Source organism: Physella acuta, unplaced genomic scaffold (assembly GCF_028476545.2).
Source record: "Physella acuta isolate Inbredline_101_S28 unplaced genomic scaffold, ASM2847654v3 ptg000015l, whole genome shotgun sequence".
NCBI lineage: Eukaryota > Metazoa > Mollusca > Gastropoda > Physidae > Physella > Physella acuta.
The window spans coordinates 326248-351021 of NW_026731535.1; the positions used below are offsets into that span (position 1 = coordinate 326248).

The 24774-nt window shown below is 37.1% G+C and overlaps 3 protein-coding genes across 5 annotated transcripts; 1 reads left to right on the forward strand and 2 right to left on the reverse strand.

Moving 5' to 3' along the window:
- Positions 1 to 3109: 3109 nt before the first annotated feature.
- Positions 3110 to 5281, forward strand: LOC131936635 (putative ATP-dependent RNA helicase DDX49). Its single transcript, XM_059293696.1, has one exon. It carries the CDS (start codon positions 3495 to 3497, stop codon positions 4911 to 4913), a length of 1419 nt encoding a protein of 472 aa, XP_059149679.1. The 5' UTR covers positions 3110 to 3494; the 3' UTR covers positions 4914 to 5281.
- An 843-nt stretch (positions 5282 to 6124) lies between these two features.
- Positions 6125 to 10500, reverse strand: LOC131936674 (isoaspartyl peptidase/L-asparaginase). The gene is made up of 6 exons (XM_059293719.1): positions 10049 to 10500; positions 9229 to 9371; positions 8261 to 8421; positions 7513 to 7652; positions 7051 to 7161; positions 6125 to 6750 (listed from the first exon to the last, which is right to left on the reverse strand). Exons 1-6 carry the CDS (start codon positions 10233 to 10235, stop codon positions 6548 to 6550), a joined length of 945 nt encoding a protein of 314 aa, XP_059149702.1. The 5' UTR covers positions 10236 to 10500; the 3' UTR covers positions 6125 to 6547.
- A 355-nt stretch (positions 10501 to 10855) lies between these two features.
- On the reverse strand, positions 10856 to 24694 carry LOC131936596 (uncharacterized). 3 transcript variants are annotated; one of them, XM_059293671.1, is made up of 12 exons: positions 24643 to 24694; positions 21988 to 22469; positions 21362 to 21421; positions 20900 to 20988; positions 20722 to 20749; positions 19350 to 20223; positions 19056 to 19233; positions 17458 to 18839; positions 17084 to 17135; positions 16842 to 16940; positions 15744 to 15934; positions 10856 to 15540 (listed from the first exon to the last, which is right to left on the reverse strand). In XM_059293671.1, exons 2-12 carry the CDS (start codon positions 22424 to 22426, stop codon positions 12348 to 12350), a joined length of 6585 nt encoding a protein of 2194 aa, XP_059149654.1. In that variant the 5' UTR covers positions 22427 to 22469; positions 24643 to 24694; the 3' UTR covers positions 10856 to 12347. The 3 variants fall into 3 exon arrangements, with proteins under 3 accessions (XP_059149654.1, XP_059149646.1, XP_059149639.1); XM_059293663.1 differs by having other exon boundaries at positions 21988 to 22464; positions 24643 to 24684; XM_059293656.1 differs by lacking the exon at positions 24643 to 24694 and adding an exon at positions 22775 to 22856.
- Between the last annotated feature and the right edge of the window lie 80 nt (positions 24695 to 24774).

The window sequence follows — 24774 nt, forward strand, 5'->3', positions numbered from 1 at the left end:
TTAATATCCCTCTCTAAATAGGCTGTTGCTTTGTGGTTTGCCACTGGTTTTCCATTGACATTTGTCTGGCCATCTTATCTTGAGGATTTATTGTAAACATCAGTCTTTAAAACGATGCGATTTTGTTTTAAAAATCCATAGGCCCTACTTTGTTGTATTAAATTAAAATTTGGTCGTGGTTTGTGTGGGGTGGGGTGCAAAGCCCAAAAAAAATACAGAGGTGTTGTGGCCTAATGAGAGGTTACTTAACGTTACACAATTTGGTAGGAGGTGCTTAAAAAAAATCTTGATATTACCCCCCTCCCATCAATTACCCCCCCCCCCCCGTGTCAATTTAAACAACGTCATTACCACCAGTCCAATTACCCCACCTCACAGAACACTACACCAACCCAAAAAGTGCAGGAAATTAATTACCCCCATATAGGTTCCATGACAAATGATCTCAGGACAAATGATCTCAGACAAAATATCTCAGACAAAATATCTCACGGACAAATGATCTCAGGACAAATGATCTCAGACAAAATATCTCAGACAAAATATCTCACAGCAAAATTTTAATAGTATGTTCGATGATTTTAGTTGAACTTTTTAAAATTTACTGTCAATATGGTTTTGTTTACTTTTTTACGAAGAAAAATTGTGAATACAGTGAATTTGTTAAGCTTAACAAAGCATCAAAAGATTTATTAAACTTAACCTTTGTAATAGCATTTGTGTGAAAAAGTAAAAATTAAAACAATATTACTCCTTTAGCCTGAAAGGTATAATAAACTATAATGTATAAAACAAATAAAGTAACGGTAGTTATACAACATTAATGTTCAAAAACACGCGAAATATTTTTTTTAAAAGTGTGAATATGTCTTCATTTTCATAACGTAAAACTATTGTTTTTATTGGATCACAAACACAAACATAACGTTTACGTTTCTTTGCTGGTACACCGTTATGATCACACCTCTCCAATATTACGTGAACTCTTGCGCGACATTTTCTAACTGCACATTTCCAAATCTCTTTGTCTGCTGCTCCACTTATGGCTTTTATAAATTCACCAGTTAACAAAAGAGGCCATAGCTGAGTAATCACCACTACTGCTGCTTTGTTTGCATGCACACTACACATACTTAGCTCCGCGATTACTGCTGTCGTTTAAATAAGTATTGGTCACCTGATCACTAAGGTGTGACCGACGCATAACTATTGACTTTAGATGCTAGTTGTATTGTCCATGGAGGGCGGATGTCTTTCCCTTAAGGCATGTCTCTGCCATCAAAGCGGGCGGCCACCTTGATACGAAGGTGTGTCTTTATTGTTATTTCATTCCCTTTTGATGTAGTTTCGTCCACCTGACATAATAGGATTGTCTCATTTTTGGCAAGCCCACCTACGCTGTCTATTGAAAAATGTCTTTAATCTTCGCATACTATATTAGTAATCTCAATTTTAAAATCTTTAGTGCAATATGACAAATGTATACGGCTAACATTTCTCACAATTAGTATATAGGCCTATAAACAATATAAACATAGTAAACAAAATCGTATGACAGTGTATAAAAAAACATTTCAGATCAACTATTAAATACACTATTAAAATTTTGCTGTGAGATATTTTGTCTGAGATATTTTGTCTGAGATCAATAGTCCATGGTATCATTTGTCCTGATATATTTTGTCCTGGTATCCTTTGTCCGTGAGATCATTTGTCCTTGAGATCATTTGTCCTGAGATCATTTGTCCTGAGATCATTTGTCCGTGAGATATTTTGTCTGAGATCATTTGTCCTGAGATCATTTGTCCTGTCACCCCCCCCTGACAGTTACCATTGGTTAGGGTAACGGTAACTCACCGGTTAGGGTAACGGTAACAATAACGATATTATAAAGAATATAGATAACGTGAAGATTAAGGATAAGCATTTGTTTTTCAATTACAAAATAGGGTTAGGGAACTGGAGATGGTTATTGTTATAATATGTATTCTTTAGTGGGGTATTTACACAGGGTGGTAATTGAGAGGAGCTAATTGATCTGGGGTCTAATGACCGGGTGGGTTCAGTGTTGGGTAACATCCAGGTAAAACCTGTCACTTTTTGGATAAAATTAACTTTGGATTTTAGTTATCAGCTTATTTTAAGTTGGGTATTATAAATATTAATATTAGTGATAATTCTGTGCATATTATTTAACATGTAATACGTTCTGGTCGCTTTTATTTTTGTAGTATACACGTGATGTATGTATACATGGTCTGTTACAATTTCTTATATTAAAAAATAGTTTACGTTTAATGTTACGCTTTGCAAATGTTTGCTATTACGATGTAAAAATCTATATAGGCCTACTCTTACATGATACTGATTCAGAGGCGTAGCGACCCCTCCCGCCGCCCGGGGACAAACTTTTCGATTTGCACCCCCCCCCCCCCCCTCAAACTTTCAATGTGCACCTCCCTCAACATTTCAATTTATTCTCCAATCCATTTTGGCACCCCCTAAGGTCGGCGCCCGGGGACATATGTCCCCCCTCCCGCCCCCCCCCTAGCTACGCTACTGTACTGATTTTACTATTCCAATATTTTATGTTTGTATATTAATTTATGTTGCTCACCGAGAGAGTGAAACTACGTAACAAGCGGTATTCTGTTTAATGGTTTGACTGATGTTTATTGTTATGGTGTTTTGCCGTGATAACAAGGAATGGTATTTAATGTGTGGGTTAATTTTCAAAAACACGTGCTGTTATTGTTTTGAGCGTATCAATAATATGTAATATGTAGCCTAATGCTCTTTAATTTTTCTTAAAACACATACTCTACATACGACACGTGCATTAACATTTAAATTTGGACATCGCTTTAAATTGCTCAAAGCCTAGCCAAAAAGGCTAGTTATTTTATAGAAAAAAAAGGTTTATTATAAACGGTTTTTAACTCAATTTTAAAAACATTAGTTATCTTTAATTAAATAAAATGTATTTTGAGTAACAAAGTTAGTTAGGCAAACCTAATTCGGTGCGAAACTGGTGCGAAAATTATTTTGTGTTTACTTCCCTTTGTAAGGAATATTCGATTATCAAGGTTATCGAAGTAGAATCTAGTATTCAACATCACCATGGGTGCCGCGGCGTTAGAAGGAAAGGACACTATATTTTTGTGTTTATTATCGTTTGGCTTTGGCGTATTTATTGGTTACAAATGGAAGTCTGCTAAAATTAGATATCTACAGTGGAAAAGAGACATTTTAAGATCCAAGCTTAACGAGACCACGAACAAAATCAAAGTTGAAACAGGGAGTGTATAGTTTACAATACATCTACAAGTAAAGAATAATCTGTTTTCGATATGTCACAGCTGACTTCCTGTTTACCTATCCCATAAACCACTTCGGCAATACACATGGCTGCTTGCGAAAACAAAACTACTGTTGTACTGTCTTAGTTGTGGAACTGTTTATATTGTGAAGTTATTTAATTTCTAGATCTAACAATGGCAGGATTTGACGATTTAGGTCTGGATGAGTGGCTTGGGAAACAATGCGAGGCGATGGGGATTAGTAAACCTTCACCAATTCAAAAGAATTGCATACCACCTATCCTGGAGGGACAAAATTGTGTGGGGTGTGCCAAAACTGGCAGTGGCAAAACAGCTGCTTTTGCTTTGCCAATTTTACAAAAACTCTCAGAAGATCGGTATGGTCCATACGCACTTGTTCTTACACCTACTCGTGAACTTGCCTTTCAGATAGCTGATCAATTTAAAGTGTTGGGTAAAGAAATAAACATTAATGTAACTGTCATTACTGGTGGTATGGACATGGTTCGACAAGGTCAGGATTTAACTGTTAAACCTCACATAGTTGTTTCAACCCCTGGTCGCTTGGCTGATCATTATGAAAGTTGTGATACATTTAGTTTGAAGAAAATCAAATTTTTAGTCCTGGATGAAGCAGATAGGTTACTTGAAGATACTGGGTTTGCAGAACAGCTGGAGATCATTTTTAAGAAGTTGCCAGAAAAAAGACAAACACTTCTTTTTAGTGCAACTATGACCCCAGCCATTAGGCAACTTCAAGAATCTTCTAAAGAGAAAGTGTTTTCTTGGTCTCAGTCTGCTGATGTAATGACTGTTGATGAACTTGATCAACGCTATGTGCTAATGAATGCAGATGTTAAGGATGCTTATCTCATGCATATCCTAGATACTTACACAACAGAACATCCAAAAAGTTCAGTTATCATTTTTACAAGCACTTGTAAATATGCACAGATTCTTGCAATGATGTGTGAGGATCTAGGATTTCCTTGTGTTTCTTTACACTCAATGTTACCACAGAAATTTCGTCTATCTGGTCTGACAAAATTTAAATCCGATCAAGTCAAAATCTTGATTGCAACTGATGTTGCCAGTCGAGGTTTGGATATTCCAACTGTTGACCTGATCATTAATCACAACGTACCTAATCGTCCAAGAGATTACGTTCATCGTGTGGGTCGTACAGCTCGAGCAGGTCGTGGTGGCATGGCTGTCACTCTCGTCACCCAGTTTGATGTCCATCTCACGAAATCTATTGAATCCTACATAAACACAAAGTTGACAGAACATACAACTGATGAGAAAGAAGTAATGAAGCTTCTTACTGAAGTTGCTGTATCTCGAAGAGAAGCAGAAATACGTTTGGATGAAAGAGACTTTGGTGAGAAAAGACAGATTAATAAAAGAAAAAAGCTTATTTTAGAGGGAAGGGATCCTGAAAAAGAAGAAGAGGAAAGGTTAGCAAAGATTCTCAAACGTAAGGATGGAAAAACAAAAGAACAGAAAGATGCAGAGAAACAACAAAGAAAAGAAAAATTCAAAAACAGATTTTCTAAAAAGAAAAATATTGCTTGTGCTGTTACTGATAAATAGTTTTTGAAAACAGTTATAATTTGTATGTTTGTTGGCTATTTAATCTGAAGAAGTTACCCAATTGCAGCTTAAGCTAGGTTATCAAGAGTGTGTACAATAAATATTTTAATTATTGTGACTGAACGGGCACTACTATTAGGTATAATTAAAAAGGGTATAAATGTAGTACAAGTAAATAAGTGTTATTTTCATCACAAGATTTGCTTTATCCACTGTTGATTATTTTTTTCTGTTAATTTTCTTAGATCATCAAAACATTATTAAAATTTAATTAAACAAACTTGAATTGGACAAAAACATCGTTTTATTCAACAACTTGTGTATGTTAAATAAAATACATTTTATTAATAAATTTACATGAGATAATTGCTTACTTCTTGCGTTTTTATAAATACTTATAAATTGGAAAGAGTGGGCTTATTTGTCCTGTTACTTATGTCATTGAAGATTCAAATTGCATGAAAAAATTGTTTTGTATGTGAGCAGTTTTATTAATTGCTATTGGGTTTTAACTTTCATGTTGGAAATCTGAGTAGTTTCAGCGCAGTCAATGCAGCCTATGAAGTAGAGTTCATCTGTTTATCAATTGTATGCCCAGTTGCTTTTACTTTCCTTAATGTGGGTCAGGTACCTGTCATCTTTGGGCAGATTTTTGGTTAGCAATTGGTGATCTGGACTGCCAGAAAATGTCATCCCACAATTTTACCCAACTGATTTTCTTTTACTCATACTAAATCATAACTTATAACTTTACAAGTTACATCAAATTCAATTTTTGTCTATTCATGAATGTTTATCAACATTTCAAACACAGTGTCTTGATCGCTACTTAAGTAAGGTGGTGAGTCATCCATGTATGACGCCTCTACAGAGGGGTTACCTACCCCATCATCACTAAATTTCAGAACACCCCTTTTCCCCCTTACAATGCCACAGTTCAACCTTACAAATTTGTTTACTTGAAATGGCATTTTCTTTCTAAAAACTTAAATATATATTAAGCTTGATCCATGTTGGATATTGATCAATTCAGTTTAAATAATTATTTTTAAGAAATGCAAACATATGATTGTTACCATCACAGACACTTAAGTCCAACCCCCTCCGGGTGTTACATAATTTATGCCCTTAGATGCAATAGTGAACATACAAATATTTTATATTGAGCTTAAGTTTTTGATGGACATGAAAAAACTCAATATAAATATAATGCTTTTCATAGAGTTAGATCTTTATTCCATTTAATTTTATACTTTTTAAACAAAATATTTTTCTAAACACATTCCTCCATATTCTACATTTAATATTATTTGATAACACTTTATCAAAAAGAATAAATCACTGTATAAGTTATTAGTATTGCAGAGTATTCATGAACAATACATTGTTTTCAAATAATATATTGAAAGACAGCTTTCAGAAGGAATACATTTTTGCAGACGTCCACATCATATGGGGGATGGGGGGAGGTCTGAATTTCAGAATTTTTGAGGAAGACTCAAAAGGGTGATCCCTAAGTGTAGGCACTTTAATACTGGTGGTTACGATTTTGACGTTTCTTTTGTGTAAGTGCATAATTGAACAATACAAAACATTCTTGGCTTGTTTAATAAATGAATCCAGTGCTTTCACACTCACAGACTGTCACTAAACACAACTCCTGGATCTATTCCATAGGAGAGTTTTTCTTGAGTGACCTGAGACCAGGCCATTCTGCTGGTGGTGAAAGCATGGGCTACACTGCCTGCCTTGTCTATGGTGACTACACCCCCAGCACCCCCTACTCTTGTTTTCATGTAGTCTAATGCTGCCTGGGATGCCTGCTCAGCTGTCAAACCTATTACAGTGATGTAATAAATGTTACTAATGAAATAGGAAAATATTAAGCATTAACCTAAGCATAATTGTGTTAATAGAGTAAATTTACAATCTTGCTAAACAATGTTGGGATTAGGTATCACACTTGAAAGTGTAAATTAAATATTTTGAACAACCATTTTACAAAGTGTACTCTATTATTCTTCTTATAACTGGTCAAAACCTTTTTGAAAGAAGTTAAAGCATTACACTTAAAATATCTTCATTTGCTATCAGTCATAGTAAAATGAGTAATAGTTATATGGAAATTGAAAAATACCTTTTTCTATGAGTTCTCCAACTCTGCGTGTGAGACTCACTTTCATGATGGATTCCCCGTGCCCAGTAGATGAAGATGCTCCTATCTCATTGTCAGCATAAGCACCAGCTCCTGTAGGCAACAGATTGTATCAACTTGTTAAGTATCAAAAAATGTCAAGCTCTTGTTATAATAATGTATGATGGTATTTGGGGGAGAGGATTTAAATTTTAATATGTTACTCAAGTTACTATGATTTATATCTATGCTAAGTTATACCTATGAAAGGATGGTGTGGTCAGCACTATGCCCAGCCCCCTTTACTTTCCTGACCTATGTCAGGTACTTGCCATGGCTGAGTGAACTCAGTGATATACTATACAAGCCTGTGGATTGAACTCGACTTCATCTAATCAATGTTAGTAATCATGTGCTTGATCACGCCTCCCTCTGTCATTACTACAGCTAGCAATAGTTGTCTACCTATAATAGGTGTGTCTCCCACACGCCCTGGACGTTTGGCAGTTATTCCCCCTGTGGAGGTGGCACTAGCTAGGTTTCCTTTACTGTCTATTGCAACTGCTCCAACTGTATCACAGCCAGGGTATTTCATCGTCTCTTGTCTTTATAAAACAAACAATAATTATAGTTAAATTAGTGTTAAGCAGGGATGAACTGGTTGACCATAAAAGACTTCACACTCTTAGCAGGTGATGCGTCTGGCCTTGCATGTTCAGAAAGTGTGATGAAAAACTTTTGCATTTTAAAAAGTTGTGTTTTGTGTGGAAGAACTCGTTTTAAAGAAAAAAAACTTGCTATTCTGAGAAGGGGGGGGGGGGGAGGTGTAGCACCCCCATTCTGGCGCCCGGTGCGAACTTTCAACTTTCTGCCCCCCCCCCCCTCATTTGTATAGTACAGTTGTTAACATTGTCAAAAAATCGCCCTGACTTTTCTATTGGGGGGGGGGGGGTACTTTTTTTTCACCAAATCCCTATCACTTTAACAGGTTTTGTTTCAGCGCACCTCTAAGGTCGGTGGCCTCCCCTAGCTACACCTCTGAGGGGTTAGTAGGCTGAGGTGTAACTTTGTTTTAGGGGAAGAGTCTGGCTTTCTATATCATGGGGATGAAGGAGTTAATGGTTTAAAAAGCACAGTGTTGTTTAAAACAACCCATAAGACACTAATGTGTTAGAGGTATTTCAAGAAAATACAACTCAATCTACAGGCCTACCTAGCTGAGAACAAAGCATTGACTGTTGTAGAGAACTTGACGTATTTCTCCCATTCAGCCCTTGCTTCATCTGTTACGAGCTCATACTTGTTGAGTCTGGGAATGTTTTGTTCCTCGGCAAATGCATTGGCTCCTAGTCCTACCAGAAGGCAATGGTCTGTCTGTATTTGTGGAGACGTGTTTCAATCAGTATATAAATTAATTTTTCTGGCAGACTCACAAGGAAACTTTCATAAGTTAGTTTGTTACCTGCTCTTCATGCACATTGAACACAAATTATGATGAAAATAGTTTGACTCAGTCTGAACCTATTGACCAATTGCTAGGGCACTGAGTGATTTCAATACTTTAACTATTTAAGCTTAAGTAAGGGGAGGGACATTCCATATCAGGAAGGCCTACTTGAAAGTGTTGGGAGGTGGTAGTGGTGGTTATGTGATGATGAACATTCCCAATTTCTTAAAAATGAAAATGTTTGAGAAAACTAATTAGGGTTAGCAGAGATGTAGCGAGGGGGGGGGGGGGGGGGGGGGGGGTACATATGTCCTGGGGTGCATTATAAATATAAAAAATATATGGGGGGGGGGGGGGGGCAAATTGAAAGTTTGTCCCCGGGCGCCGGTAAGGGTCGCTAAGCCTCTGAGGGTTAGAAAAGTTGAGGAACATTTTAATAGATTTGGCTAAATATAGCCCGATGTTTATGGATGACCTTTAATTTCTGGAGGGCCACTGTTTCAGACATTTCTTCCGAAGTACGTCCAACCCCCCCCCCCCCCCCTCCGAACTTAATAAAAAAAATACAATTTAAATACATAAGCCAGTATACACACCCCTTCCCCTGGATAAAAAATGTCTTAAAGAAACACTGGCTACTGTCGCTCCAACATAACAGGCTGTAACTTGTAACCCTACCCAAACGGCCATAGTATATAACCTACTACATGAGCGTGACCCAGTGATAGGCATACCTTCTCCATAACCAGATGAGCTAACTGCACGGGATTTGCCATGTCCTGTACACCCGCCACTGCACCAGAGCTGAGTGTGCTGCCATCTATCACAATGGCATCCAACTCCACATCACCCTTCAAGTTGAGGACAGCTCCATGGCCTACAAGATAGGATTATTTTGTGTATTTTCATCATTTGATTATTGGCATTTTGTTAATAAATTTTTTTTTCAATATGGTTGGGGGGGGGGGGGGGGGGAAGTTTCTTCCAGGCATCTCTTTGGAGCCCCCCCAAAGAAAGTCTACCCGCCCCCCCCCCCCCCCCCCCGAACGAGATGGAATTTTTATAGTAAACATACACTTTTACTAATGTCCACCCCCCCCCCCGAAAATATCAAGTGCCCCCCCGGGGAGGGGGGAGGCAGAGTTTCTTTCAGGCATCTCTTCGGAGGGGCCAAGCCCCCCCCCCCCGAAATTTTATACCGCCCCCCCGAACGAAATGAAATTTATATAATTTATATAGAAAATATATACTTTTAACAGTGTCCGCCCCTCCCCCCCCCCCCGAAGAAAGTCTACAGCCCCCCCCCCCCCCCCCGAAAATTTCAAGTGCCCCCCCCCCCCCCCCCCGGAGAAAAAAGTATGGAAGAAACACTGGGGGGAGGGGCTAAGTTTTTTCGGGACGGAATTGGTTAAAGTATATATTTACAAATAAATTCTACATCGTCGGGGGGGGGGGGGGGGGTAGACGTGCTTTGGGCAGTGCGCCCCCCTCACCGGAAAAGCATGGCGTGTTAAATGGCCGGCGTGAAACAGAGCTGTACTATAAATAACCTACCAGCATCGAACACGGTGTCGTCTTCCATGACGGTGACGGCGGCAACGACGGCATCCACCGCGCTGCCCCCAGCCTTCAGCACGCTGTAGCCCTTGAGCGAGGCCGCCCTCACCCCCGCCAAGCTCCTCTCCGTGAACTCCGGGGGTATCGCCCAAGCTCCGCCGTGTACTATGATAGCTGGTTCCATCTTAGCTCAGACAGCTGACAACAAAGCTGTTGGTTAACTTCAAGTAGTAACTTGTATTCTTTTTCTAACCTAGATTAGAGTCAAGACCAGCACAGCACACACAGTGCCGGTACGGTCAAAATTAAACTTTCTTGTGTAAGTTTTAAAGAAAAAAAAGGGAAAGTAGAACTTTGTTATCGTGCTATAGTCCTGAAGCGGAACCGTTTAATGACAACCTATCTCATGCCTGCCGTATAACCAAATGTAATGCAGGCTTATAATGAAGGAACACAGACCGATTGTTGCTCTTTGTATGTCTGCTTAAAGAAAATATTTTCACACGAGAAGTAGAACAGCTGTGCCGCAGTACATCTTTATGGATAACACAACGTCAGTCAAGTGACCTCTATAAACCAGAGCTGTGTTCGCCCCCCCCCCCCCACCTTGTAACGAGAAACAGCTGTGTTGTAGTAAAACCTACCTCACAGCTATACTAGGGAGCTGATACTATTATTAGATACAGGACCTCATAAAATCAATGAAAGTAGCACGTTTACTTTGATATTCCCAAGGAAAAGAAATTTAAAATAAACCTGAGCAGATGTAGCTAACTAACAAGACCACGAACACAACAAAGTTCAGTGTGTGTCAAACATGTTTTATTATGGCAATGTCTCATGTCAACAAGGTTGAAAAACTCATTTCATCTATGTACAGGCTCAGTATTTTTTCAACAGAAAAAGGTCAACAAAGTGGATACATTTATGTATGAAATGGTTTAAAAATGCTAAATTTTATCACAATAAGTTAATTTTTTACTCAATAGAAAAGTGTTCACATATAAAGTCCTTGCATGCACTCATACTAGAAGTGGGAAAAGCTGCTAATTTGTAGATGTGACTGAAAATATTTCCAACAACTGAAGATATAATGACAAAATTCTTTCAAATGAAAACACAGTAATGATTGTAATTTACAAAAAATGATTCATACATTTTGGTGATTTTAATAAACACATTTTTCATTTGATCTATAAAAATCAATAAAAAAAAAAGTTTGAAAATTTCAGCATTTTCTTATTATTAGTGTACTTGAGTTTAAATACAGGATGATAAAAAAAAAATGTTTTAATTTTTTTCACAATACATTTGTTCCATAAATGTAGCATTTCTTCTGTTTAAAAAAATTCCCCTCTTTAGACATGATCTATTTTTGACACTGGGTAATTTACAAGGGATTAAGAATCTTCAAATCTTTCTAATTAAAAATGTCTTTGTAAATTATATACAGAAATGTACAAAAGTTGCTCAGTTTCTCACAAATAAAAATTACCTCTTAACAAAAGCTGACAGAAAAAAACCACCATTTTTTTGCAGTAGTCAAATAGCTTTCTCATACAATCCTTGGAAAACAAAGCATCTAATTATCAAGATGTAACTAATTATATTTATGGATATTTTAAGATAAAAATAACAGGTCAGATTACTAGATTTAAAATGTCAATAATTAAGAAAAAGAATCACCATTTTTACAATTGAAACAAAAGCTTTTGTCCAGATAAGTAGCACACTTAAGATCTAGTTAATGATAGCATTAAAAACATTATCCTTCAGACATATTCATTACACTTTGAAAACTTGCTGACATTAACAAATACAAAAGAAGATACAAAATTTCCAATCCTATTTTCATAAAATTTACATATGTTCATGTAATTTCCAGATTGGCACCAAAGGTGAAATAAGCTGGAGCTTTGAAGACTTGTCTATAGGTTGTTTGACTTATAGAGACAGTAAAACACAAGGTTTAAAAAAAAATTCAGATCCAACTTTACATTTGTAATCCTATGTATTCTACAAATACATCCATTATTCTCAGATGCAAAGTCTAGTCAGCAAGCTTAGACACACTTTACAAAGTGTTTGTTTCTTGATTATTTAGCTGCTGTTTTGATGAGTTCTGTCTATATCTTGATCATACCAGTAGTGGTAGTCTGAAGACAGTCTTGTCCAGCAGTCAGCAGCCCATCTATAGGCCACCATAGGAGCCACAATGTGAGTATTGTAAACAGCAGCAGCTGTGAGGTCCACACAAGGACCTGTCCTATATCAACCCGCCCATTTTAGACCCCAATCAGTGGTCATATTTACATGACGGACAAACATAATGCTTAGGGTCAGCTTTGGACTGAGACCTGATGATACATATGACATGAAACCAGCGACCACAGTTGCCATCACAGTCCACCCAATCAATGGTCTTATCTTTAAAGTGCGGCGGGGCAGCCCGCATGCACATTTGACATTTTGAATCGTCATCTTCTTCCAGTTCAGATTCCTTCTCACTGTCTCCCGAGGCAGGCTCCTCTGAGCTGGAACTCTCCGAACTGCTGGACCGTTTCCTTTTTCCAGACCTGGAGGGTTTGGCCGGGCTGCTGGCAGGACTAGTTTCTTCATCGCTGCCGTCTTTGCTGCTAGCCTCACTCTCACTGGCCTCCGAGTTGCTGTCACTGTCGCTGCTTTTGGCGCTGGAGGATGCGCTCTCACTGCTGTCACTAGAGTCGCTGCTGTCACTCTCACTGCTGTCACTGTCAGAGTCACTGGAACTTTTCTCCTCACTGCTGCTGTCTGAGCTCTGGTCCTCACCCTTCTCTTTACTTTTCTCATTCTCAGTACTGGCCTTCTCTTGGGACGCAACGTCAGTCAGGCTGGGTGTTTTGGATGGTGGCTCTAGGGGAACGATGCTGTCGCTTCTTTTGATGTAGTCGTGATCTAACAAAGAAACATAAGACAAGTGTTGCCTCTCCTGGTCCTCAGTTAAGACAACAACACTGCTGGTGGGGATGGTGATCTCAACGTCATGGTTCAAATACTCAGTGATAACATTCTCTTTCCCCGGCTCCACCACAGACTCGGACTCCTTGTTTTTTGACTTTTTCTTGTGCTTCTTCTTCTTCTTTTTCTTGTTTTTAACTGGACTCTCAGCCTCCCCAGCACTCTCAGAATCCACATGACCATTTTGTTTCTCAACCAACTCTGATTTTCTTTTCTTCTTCTTATTCTTCTTCTTTTTCTGTGGCTGGGATTCACTTTCTGATTCATCCATGCTCTCGACTGCCTCTTCCTCCTCACTTTCATCCACCTCTTTGGCCACAGGTTTTTTCAGTTTGCGTGCCTTTAGTATAATACTTGTATCATTAATGGCCTTGACCTCAATGTGATCATGACCATCAGTTGAAGGTTTTTGACTTTTGTCAGGTTTTTTCTTAGCTTGCGCCTTCTGGGCCTTCTCATTAAATTCTGCCCTGCTCTGGGCTATGACAGAACTGATGGTGTCCTCCAAATTCTGCATGACAGTACTGTCTACACTCTGGGCAGTCTCCTCATTGCTGCCTGTAGTTTGCCGGCTCCTAGCTGACTGATACAACTCAAACATCTTCTGCTCAGTGCTTTTCTTACTCTTCTTGTTAACATTTAGAGTTGCCCCAGTCTTGGATTCATCTTTAACCGGTTGACTTTGTTTACTTTTGGTGTCAACGCAATTGGCTTGTTTTTTCACAGGCCGTTTTAGCGCGGTGACCTTCATACCCTTTCTCAACAGTCGTTTCTTAGATAGCAGCACCAGCTTCTCTGCTACCCTCTGCTTGGCCAAACGTTTCAAGACATTGTTGTTTTCTCTCATGTCCCCATCTTGTTCAAATGTTTCCTCATCAGACTGACCAACAGATTTCTTCCCAGCTGGTACACACTCATTGTCTGGTTTACTCTTCTCATTTTTAGTACCCATAGATTTCTGGCTAGCTAGAGTGTTCTTCAAGTTTTCTATTTTACCATTGTTAATTTGTTTAGGAACAACAGGTGTCTGGCTAGGAGGGGTAACCTCAACAGGTGTCAGACCAGGTGAGATGCTTTCAGAGGTGTCTGAGTCACTGTCCTCAATTAATTGGACCCCAACAGATCCCATGCCAGGTTGGACAGTCTTCAAGCTGTCTACCTTACTATTATTGCTTGCTTGAGAACTGAGAGTTTTCTTGGCAACTGGAACCTCAGCCTCACTCTCTGAACCACTAGTCTCACTGATCTCCAGAAATATGTCTTTGATATTTGTTGCGCCCACAGTGGGTGTGCTGGCACTGCTGGGCCCATACAGGTCATCTGTGATGATCTTGTTCATCTGACTGCTGACATCATCAAAAGTCCAGCTACTCATGGCTGCCTCCGTCTGCTGACCCACAGGCTTTTCCAGATTTAACTTCTGAAACTTGCTGGGTGCTTGTGGGTTGAAAGGGTATGCGCCACTGATCTTCATGGCAAGCTTCAAACTTTCATAAAACTGGCCTTTGTTGGCAGTTAAGACTTTTATAGCTAAGTTGACAAACCTTTTTGGATCTGAGAAATCAGTTTTATATTGACCCTTTATAAATTTGAGAATACCCCCAAAACTACCAGGAAAAACATACTGTTCAACATTTGAGGGCACATGAAATAAATAAATGGAGTTTTCAATACAATCATTAATGAAACTTTCACTGAAAAGCTCATCACTTCCATTAGATAGAATAACCAATGGTCTGTATGTAATTTTTTTGACAGCACATTTTAAATACTGGGTGACCAGATGATCTGAAGCAAAGCCGTCTTTAGTCTGTGACATGATCAGGTCAGGATGGAACACCTGTGGTGTCTCTCCTGCAGGTAAAACTACCTGAACTGGAAAGAGTTGAAAAAATGAAAACAGCGACAACGTGCTGACAGCAGTTTTCAATTTTTTGGACACCATCGGGCCAACGGTTTTTATTTTAAAAACAGAGACATCAAAAGTCAATACTTGGTCAGCTAAAGGATTGAGGCGAATCCACAAGCTCTGATACAGCCTCTGGAGGGATGAGAAATGTTTGACTAGGCTGTCCCTCAGAGTGTCTGTGCTCTTGAACAAAACATGTGTGGCCAACAGAGGTGCGTTTTGGTTGTACATTTCCTTGCCAAAGCTGTCAGGGATTAGAATGGGGCAGTTGTTTGATCTCTTGCCTGTGAACCTCCTGGCTATCATTTCATGGCATTTAGAAATAAAGGTGGAGCTGGTCACATTGAAGCCCATGCTGCTCAGACGTAAACAACACAAGCACACAGCTCTCTTCTCTTCCTCTGTGAGTTCAAACCCTTGTTTTTGGCGAGTCAATTGGATAAGGTCCAGCTCTGACACTTTATAAAGCATTGAGGCTACCTGAGTTGTCAGAGAACCAGCTAACACAGCATCCACTGCCAGAGTCATGTTTTCAATTGATTTCTCTGACGCCTCAGGAGCTGATTTTTTAGTTACATTATCCCTGGGAATATAATAATTTTTTTTTAGTACTGTTAGTAAACTATTACTATTGTATACACAAAACCGCAATGACATATCAACATAGCAAATATTAACCAAACCAACCACCAACCTAGCCTTTGTTTGAAAGCATTTGTAGCCTCAGAAAAAAAAGGACTAAGACAGATACCTTAAAAACAGTTTTAAATCAATTTTTGTATTTACCTGCTGTTTATGATCACACCAGCAGTCAGGTGGAACAAGTTAGGCATCTTCTCTGTAAGCCTGTCCAAGACAGATGCAGGAGCACGCTCAAAGTACAACTGATCCAATGTTTTGATGATAGGGAGAGCTTCTTGTATTACAGTCCAACCATCACTAGCATCCAGTTCATTTGTGTCTAATCCTTTGATACTCTAAAAAATGGATTTCATATCATAAACATATTTTAGCTTGTAAATAAAGTATCACTTGTTTTTTAAGCTATTATTTCTATTAAAAACAGAACAAGTTTTTTTAAAAACTCAGGGCTGACTACCCCCAAATACGTAAGTAAGTAAAGAATAATTGGGGGAGCGGACGAGGACATACAAAACCCATATCAACCAGGCTAGATGTGCCTTTAACTCACTACACTCAATATGGAGCAAGATAGGAACCTTCACAAAAAATGCTAAAGCAGTGTTGCCGTAGGGCTCAGAGACCAGAAAGGTTACCGCAAATACTGACAGGCTACAGTCATTCACAGACAGATGTTTATGATAAACCCTTAAGATTAGGTAGCCAGACAAAATGCCAAAGTGGCAAACCACAAAGCAACAGCCTATTGACAGGGATTTTAAAGCCAGGAAGTGGGGATGAATCAGGCATGCCCCAGTGAAATGGGCAACATCACAAGTCAAGTGTTGGACTGGAACTCCCAGGGGAATAGAAAGTGGGACGACCAAAGCTATGTTGGACAGTGAAGTGGAGAAGCAAAGGTTGCTGGGTTCAAACAAAATGGGCTGTGGTGGAGAGGTGTAACTGTAGCTCTTTGTTCAGCAGGGGTTTCAAAGGAATAGGTATAACAGGTATTGTATGTCAAAGAATAATTGGCAGTAACATTGAGTTCTGTGTCTAACTTTCTAATTTGACCTGCCTAAATACAAACATTACAAATAAATACTAAGATGTGGAACAAGCGTGTTTTCACTAGTCGCTGAGTAACACATCTTTATAAGGCCGAAATTCAAACTGTAAATATTTTAATTGGATGGCAGAGCTGCTAATGACAGACTACTGACTGAATCATGAAGAACCAATGTTGTAGGTTTCAACACTTACTAATTTTTTGACTCCCATCCTGTTGAGAAATTCCGAAGCTGCCTTCCAGTCCTTCACACAAATCGCATCATAGGTTTCATTTAAATAGGTGAATTTCCACTGAAAAATTTGGTCGATTAGAGAAGTCCACCTTGTCATTTATTTTAATGCACATATCAACAATTACATTTACTAAACAAATTCTAAAAACAAGACAATTTGAAATGAATGGGCCTAAAGCTTTAACAAAAGGAAGTACTTACTAAAGCTGGTTGTAAAGCAAATGTTCTCCAAAGTTTACAAACTCTACTTGCTCTGAAATAATTGACAAGAAAGGAATGAACTTGTTGCACAATGTAAGAACCAATAGAAAGTGATTGAGGTTTGAGAAAAATAAGGGGACACAATGATATTATCAAAATGGATTTTCAGTTTTAACACTCAATGGCATATGTATTCTAACTATCATCACATATAGCTTTGTGTATGATTTTTAAATTAGCTATAAGTGTGTTCATTGTTTACACAAAAATCTCAAATGGTTGAAACTTGAACCAACATAACACTAGATTGTTTTGCAAATGATTTTTAAGAGAAGATAAAATTAAAAAGTACAACTAACAGGAATGAAAATTACCTGAGAAGATCTTGAAAGGGCAAATATCTAAATACCCTCATCATGATAGTAAAACTTGACTGCAGCATTTTAAATGACCTTAGGAATGATTTCTGTTGTCTCTTGCGAACTATTGCTTGAAATTGTTTGTTGGATTCAAGATTTTTGGAAAAAGAAAGTGTGTTCAAGTCATTAGATACAAAAATATTCAATTCACACGAAGGATTTCTTGGGAGTTCACAAGCTCGAGGTGGCAGGATGATCTTATAGTCTTTCACCCAAGCTGGGGGCACAACAAGTTCAACTTGGTTTATCTTTAATGCCAAAGGTTTGGTCAGATCTAGAGTTTCTGCCACATTGGGAGGCAGTTCCAGCATCTGAGCGATGGAGGACTTTTTCTCAAAAACTGATATCTTATTCAGGTCTTCTTTATCCTGAATCTCCTGCCTCAGTATCTTGAAGGATGAAACAGAATTAGGCATTGAAGTTGAGGGGGACAACCCGCTGCTAGCCGTTGATTCTGGAGTCACAACATCAACAGAACAATCCGAGTTTTTCAACTGTCTTACAGAGTCATTGCAGGCCATAGGAGATCCATTATTTACAGCATTTCTAATGGGGAATGATCTTAAACCCACAGAAGATTCAGAGCTAGAGCAAGGTAATGGTTCCATCCCAGAGAACAAACCCTGATTTTTTGCCTGGTCATTACCTTTTGACAGAATTGAATTTTTTAAAATCAAGCGAATAGTGTCACAGGCTGGAAAACTAGGTGCGTCTGCATTAGAGGTATCTGCTTTACCAAAGGAAACTGGTGGACAGAAGTCTATGTCATCTGAGTCATTGGACGAGTCTAGAGATGTTGTTCTACAAACTGGACGGGGTGCCTCTTTGTGTTGCGAACCAAGTCTGTTGTTATAAGCAGAGGCTTCAGGTGACTCAGAGCGTGCAGCCAAAGCCTGATTAGCAGTGTGAAGAGAAGTCACTGGCACTGTCAAAGCTGTATTGGAAAATAGGCTATTTGAAGTTTTCCCATCAGGATTTTGTAGAAAAAGTAGCATAGGTGCTTGCTGTCTCTCATTTGCTGGTTCATTTGAAGGTAGGTTATAGTTAGGCCTGGGAGCTAATGGTGGTGGAGGGGGTAAGGATGGTATGTAGAAGAAACTGGGCCTTACAGTAGTCCCATGCGGACCTGGTGTTGATATTAGAGTGGTGGGCATATTCCCAGGTCGTGTTGTAGTGGCATAGAAAGGTAACGAGGTCATGAGGTTAGGGACAGAGAACATGGGGAGATTATTCTGCATGGAAACAGGAAGCAGAATCTGGTTTGAAGTTTGAGGCATACTTGTCTGATGTAGAAGAGGTTTTGATACTGATGTTTTCACTGCTCTGTTAGCACAGTTCTGTTCAAAACAAAAAAAATAAAGATTGGACAATCAATTTTAATTAACTAACAAATATGGGGTACTAAAGTATGGGTCTTTTTAAAAATACAAAAACAACTTGTGTTTAGTTTATTGAAAAAACATCTAATCAAAGAATCTAATTAACATTTTAAATGAGATTTGTCCAATGGGATTTTTTCATAAACAACAATGATCTACTGTGTATGTACTTACAAAACACATAAAGTTGGTAAAATTTTTGCTCTTTCTGGCACATTCTAAATGATAAAAACAGCTGCAAACACTGCATAGCCTTTGTGGCATAATGCCTTCTAGTCCTGGACAACGTGTGGAACACAATTTTTCAGCACACTCCTTTATGACTGTCTGTGTTTCTATTTCTTTGGTTATGCTAAAATAACAAACAGAACATCTCATTAGTGTAAAAAGGTTATTCACTCTTGTTAAGTATAAACAATATTTAATATTAACTATAACAATACTTAATTTTTTAAAATAAATCAATACCAGTTATCTGCAGATTGTGATGGTTGTGATAGGCACTGTCTTTTGGCTTCAGGTTGGCCATTGCTGCCTTCCATCTGTCGTTTTACAGGTTCTTGTCGAAGAAAAGATGCTATAACTTGAGATGGAGCCCCCAAAATATTCTGAAAATACTCATCATCATTGCGTTTCTGTCGCTGTGTCTGTCCAGCACCAGCTTTGATTATATTGATGTTTGATTTTTTAAAAGTAGGACCTTTAGTTTTAGGCGTTGACTCTATGACCTTAGGTGTCAAATCTGTCTGTATTGGCACTGAATCGGTTACTTCGGGCGTTGAGTCTGTTAGTTTAGGCTTTGGTGCTGCTAGTTTAAGTTTTGTTTCTGCCAATACAGGCGTTGGTTCTACTACTTTTGGCCTTGAGTCTTCTAACCTTGGCCTTCCTCTTTTACGAGGTGGATGAGTCGGTTGTTTAATTTTGAAAACACTTCTTGGCCTTCCTCTTTTACCAGGAGTGTAAAGTGGATGAACCTTTTGTTGAATTGTGGAAGTGTTTGGTGTGGTGTTCGGTTTAGCAGGCGTTTCTTTGTCTGTGAGCTGAGCATCTGAATGCTGGGCAGAAACATTGGATACATCAGACACAGGTTCAGATGTTTCAACAGCAGCTGTTTCTGAATGTACTGTCGGGATTGATGAGTCAGCACTTGAATTGAAAGTCAATGACTTGGGCTTTCTACCCCTTTTTTTGGGTGCGGGGTTATTCTCCAACAACTGTTTTTCTGCCACTTTTTTAGTCGATTTCCCTGCGGTACGTACAATCTCAAATGGTGGTTTGTACAGAGTTCGGCGTTTAAAAGAAAAATGTGTCAGGGTGAGATCAACAATTTTATGCTCCAGCACTGGAAAAAAAAAAGCAAAGTATTTTACTGAACAAGGAAATAAAAACAGCTTTACTGTGAAAGCATCAGTACACTATTTTTAAGATGCTTTAGATAATTTCTACAGCAGTAATCATCATAAGAGCAAAGTCTAAGAACTCTTTTTAGAAGTGAAATGTACTGAGAATGAGAGGAACAAGAGCACTTTAAAAAATATATAACACAAAGTGAAAATGTATTCATATTAGGTTTGTATAGAAATATAGTTATTAATCTTCTTATGACCTGAACGGAGCTCACAATGGAAATAAAGGTGAGTATTTTTTCATCATGATTGGTGAGTAAATTGTTTGTGTAGGTGACAGCTCAGATGATATTTTTATATCACTATGTAGATTTTTTTGTCTATGCCACAAAATATGTTTTCATGTCGACATTTATGGTTTTTTTTAATTAATAAGAACAAACATCTAAGCTTTTGTTAAAAATGTCAATGCTACAAATTCAAAATATACTCACAATAAACAGCAACCTCCACCATAGATCTCTAGAATAAAAAAACAACCCTTACAAATCAATGCATCAATTTGAATAATTTAAGAGAAAACATAATAATAGAATACTCATTTTCTGCTACATTTAACTATACTACAAGTTATTATATTCAACAGTTTACACTGTACATTAGTGTACATACCAGTTTTTTGCCACGTGGAGGAAAGTAGTAAACATCAAATGTTTTATTTTTTACAGATGTATTACGCCATACTATCTCTCTTTTCCAACCTTAAAATAACCAATTATGAATGATGTTTATTATAAACTCTCTGCGTCTGCACATTTCACTAATTCAAATATAAAAAAAATAATTCTAAATGCAACTTATTTTAAACTTGACTTTTATAGTAAAAATATTTGTGTAGAACTTTAAAACTGTGATGAACTAGAAAAATGCCATTGGGTTGGTAAAATATTTCCCTATCAAGATCATTATTATAAGATGGAAAAACAATAGTGATAATAGAAAAATTAAGGCAAAACATAAGATAATCATTTATATCAAAATTAAATAGTAGAGAAGTAAAATACCTACAGTGCTTATAAAACAGAAATCTATGATTTTTAGAAAATTACAGCAAATTTTATTAAAGAATTATACCTTTTTTGAAGGGTTCTCTCAAATATTCAGAGCAGTCTTCATCTATAGCATCTAAACTATCTGAATAAGAAAGATAAAGACATTTGAGACATTCAAAATACATTTTTAGTTATTAAATAACTCAGTTTACACTGACACCTTAGTTACCAAGGTTTTGAACTGAGTTATCCTTTCTCACCCTAACCTTACACAAGATTAGAGAATTAAAACTTTCAGGTTTTTAAATAGTGTCACTAGATTTATAAATTTAAACACAAGTTTTAGTAAAATATTGAAAAAGGCCAAGTTCTAGTTCTACCCATATCAAGCTGAGTTTTAAAAGAACATTGGTGACAAAGGAATTTTCTTGAACTACATCTAAATAAAATGAATTAACTGTATTTTAACAGATTTATTTTTATAAAACCATTACTTTTAAAATGTGACAAAGTAATGCTGATATCAATACAAATGTTTTTATTGTGCAGTTAAAAAAATAAAAAGTTACATTTCAGTTTTATTTTCTCAGAGCCAAGAAAGCATCACTTTTAAAAACAAAAAATTATAAGGTGCCTGTTTGTTAAGTTTGAATACCTCTTACAGTACACCCCCCACCCTCGACCAAAAAATTTAAATTAGTTTGATACCTGAGGGTGCCAAAGGGATATCAACTGTTTTTTCCTTTGCATTAATGCTTGTTTGGGAAGATTGTGAAGATGAAGAGACTTGGCTAACTGATGTGGAGGATGAACTGCTAGTCACTGCTGATGGCTGGTTACTCTTCATGCCTGGAGTTGTCTTCAAAATACTTGAACTAGCTGATACACTAGCCAATGTTTCTAGCTTATCAGCTTGATAAGACACATTAGCCAGTGTTTCTAGCTGATCTGTTTGTTCAACATCTATGACTAAAATGCTCTCATCATCAGCAATGTCAATATCATCCTTAGCACCTGGTGCGTCTGTGACAGCATTAGAATTGTCATCATTACAGCTTTCTTTACTATTTTCTTCACTATCTGTAATTTCAATTTTACATGTTTCTTCTTGTTTGTTAGACGGAGTTTCTGTTCCAGTCTTTTCCATATCAATTATTAGCTTGATGTGATTTTACAGGTCAGCATCTGTACTTTAAAAAAGTAAATTTAAAATTGTTACATTCATTAGCAATAGCAAGCTATTAACTATTAATTAGGCCTATGAGTAAGTATGATGAAAAAATAATATGCCACCTTAAATAGCTTTAATCATAACTGAAAATTTGGTACTGGCACATAAATGTTTTAATAAGGATTATTCTAATTAAAAAATATTGAACAACATCTGACTTTAATGGTAAAGGGTGTATGAAATAGAGTTTCTTTAAGTTAAATCAATATTTAAATAACTTCATTTTTACACCTCTTCTATTAGGAAAAAAAAGTTGTTTCTCACAAAAAAAAATCAATTTATAAACAATAATTTTTTGCAAATATAGTCATTATCCTTTGCCAGAATTTTTTTTCTTCTAAAAAGTGCCTTGAAGTGTTTGTTATAAGCTGAAACTTCTAAAATGACTACATAGCCTACATATTAAAACATGAATAAAATCCACGGTTGTCGAAAGCTTTTACGTGAAATGAAATTGGACTGTGAACAGCCCTAATATGGCTATTCCCAACCAACAGGAAATAGCCTTGGGCCATATTTAAAAAATATTTTCTTACATCACACATAGCCAAATTTCTTATTATATGGGTAATTCAATTCTAAACCATATATGATAGACAAAGAGACAAAATGGAGATGCAGAGTACTGAGATTCCCATGCCACTCATATGAAAAAAAAAAGCTAGCATTTAACCACAAGTACTATAAAACCTTAAATTGATCATAGTTAAAAAGCAAACCATGTTCTAAAAACCAAATCTGATAGACAAAGAGACATAATGGATATAAGAGTATTTGTTTCCCGTGCTACTCATGAAAAAAGCTAGCATTCCACCACGAGTGCTACAAAACCTTAAGACTTAGGTTGGTCATAGTCCTTAGTCATAGCTAAAATGCATACTATGTTTTTAAAACCATTTGGTAAAACATGAATGCGAATATTCTTGTGAAGAAAAATGCTTAAGTTTATGTAAAATGTTACACTGATCATGCAATTCTTCTCCAGAGGCAAAGAAACTGGAATTTATACCTTAAAAAGAATAGTGCGTAATAAGAAGACAATAGTATTGATTAGCACCTATTATTTTTTTTCTTTAAATCGATACTATAGACCCAAATGAACTAACTTATAAAGGTAGCACGGACAGAGATAAAATCTTGAGGACAAGACATCAGGTCAAGACATTGTTTGCTTTTTTGTTAAACGTACTTTTGGATGATTATAGATACAGGTGTCCGATAATAGAATCTTCTTTAAAAAAGGGTGTTGGGTTGTTAGTAGTATTGTAATCTCGACTAATTTTATGGTTAGAAATTAGGGTTAGGCGTATGGTTAGTAAAAATAGTATTGGGACAGGGTAAGTATTGACATTAGTCAGCCATGTGTGTATTTACTTAACTACCAGTAACCTAACATCCCTTTTTTACAGAAGATTCCATTATGATTATCGAACACCGGTATAAACGTTCTCCCGTAATTTTAGTTATAGCTTGAGCCTATGAGTATGAACAGAGGCATAAGGATTTTTTAAAACTTTTAGAAGCCCGATAAACCTAGATTCTAGAAATCTAGATCTAAAATTACTTAGTCTAGTCTAGATCTAGTACAGTTAAGTAGTGTGAGAAGAGTAGGTAGAGTGTAGACATAGCAGTTAGACTAGGTTAGAGAGAGAAACAGTCAGTAGTCAGTAGAGTAGAAGATCTAGAAATCTAGCTCTGAGCCCATGTCCATGATCTATTTTAATCTATTAGGCTACTTTAGGGGGCCTATTAAACTTTATTTTTTAATTCAAACTTGTGACTACTTGTGTGCATGTAGATTTAATAAAAATATTGGGCCTATTTAAATGCTAGAACTAGATATTTATATTATTATGAAATAAACATTGAGTTAATTTCTCAATATAGGCCTAAAAAATAACATACGAAACTAGCGCCACCTTTAATTATTTCAAGATGGGAGATAATTTTTAAAAAATTGTTTGAACCCATGGATGTTGCTTTTAAATTTTCAAGCATTAATCTATGTTAAAGAGTTTCCTGTGTGCATCTACTCCTGCTTATGCAGTGCAATTACATGGAAAGAACAAACTTCATGCAGCTACTTAATAAAATGAGTTATTTAATGTATGAATGATTATAATTTGTTTTACCACATCGTCGGAAATAACTCAACGTTTTGTCTGTAATGGTAGGATCCAATATATTTATCTTTATTATTGAAGAGCCGGAAAAAAATAAGTATCGTTACCTTTAAAATCGGGAAATCGAATCCAATAAAACAC

Coding starts and splice junctions, on each gene's coding strand:
- LOC131936674 (XM_059293719.1), bottom strand. CDS start 10,235: ATGGAACCAGCTATCATAGTACACGGCGGAGCTTGGGCGATACCCCCG. Junction 9,372..10,048: donor CGACACCGTGTTCGATGCTG/GTAGGTTATTTA, acceptor CCTATCTTGTAG/GCCATGGAGCTGTCCTCAAC. Junction 7,653..8,260: donor AATGCTTTGTTCTCAGCTAG/GTAGGCCTGTAG, acceptor TGTTTTATAAAG/ACAAGAGACGATGAAATACC.
- LOC131936596 (XM_059293671.1), bottom strand. CDS start 22,426: ATGGAAAAGACTGGAACAGAAACTCCGTCTAACAAACAAGAAGAAACA. Junction 19,234..19,349: donor TCACAATCTGCAGATAACTG/GTATTGATTTAT, acceptor TTGTTATTTTAG/CATAACCAAAGAAATAGAAA. Junction 17,136..17,457: donor CCCTTTCAAGATCTTCTCAG/GTAATTTTCATT, acceptor CAATTATTTCAG/AGCAAGTAGAGTTTGTAAAC.
- LOC131936635 (XM_059293696.1), top strand. CDS start 3,495: ATGGCAGGATTTGACGATTTAGGTCTGGATGAGTGGCTTGGGAAACAA.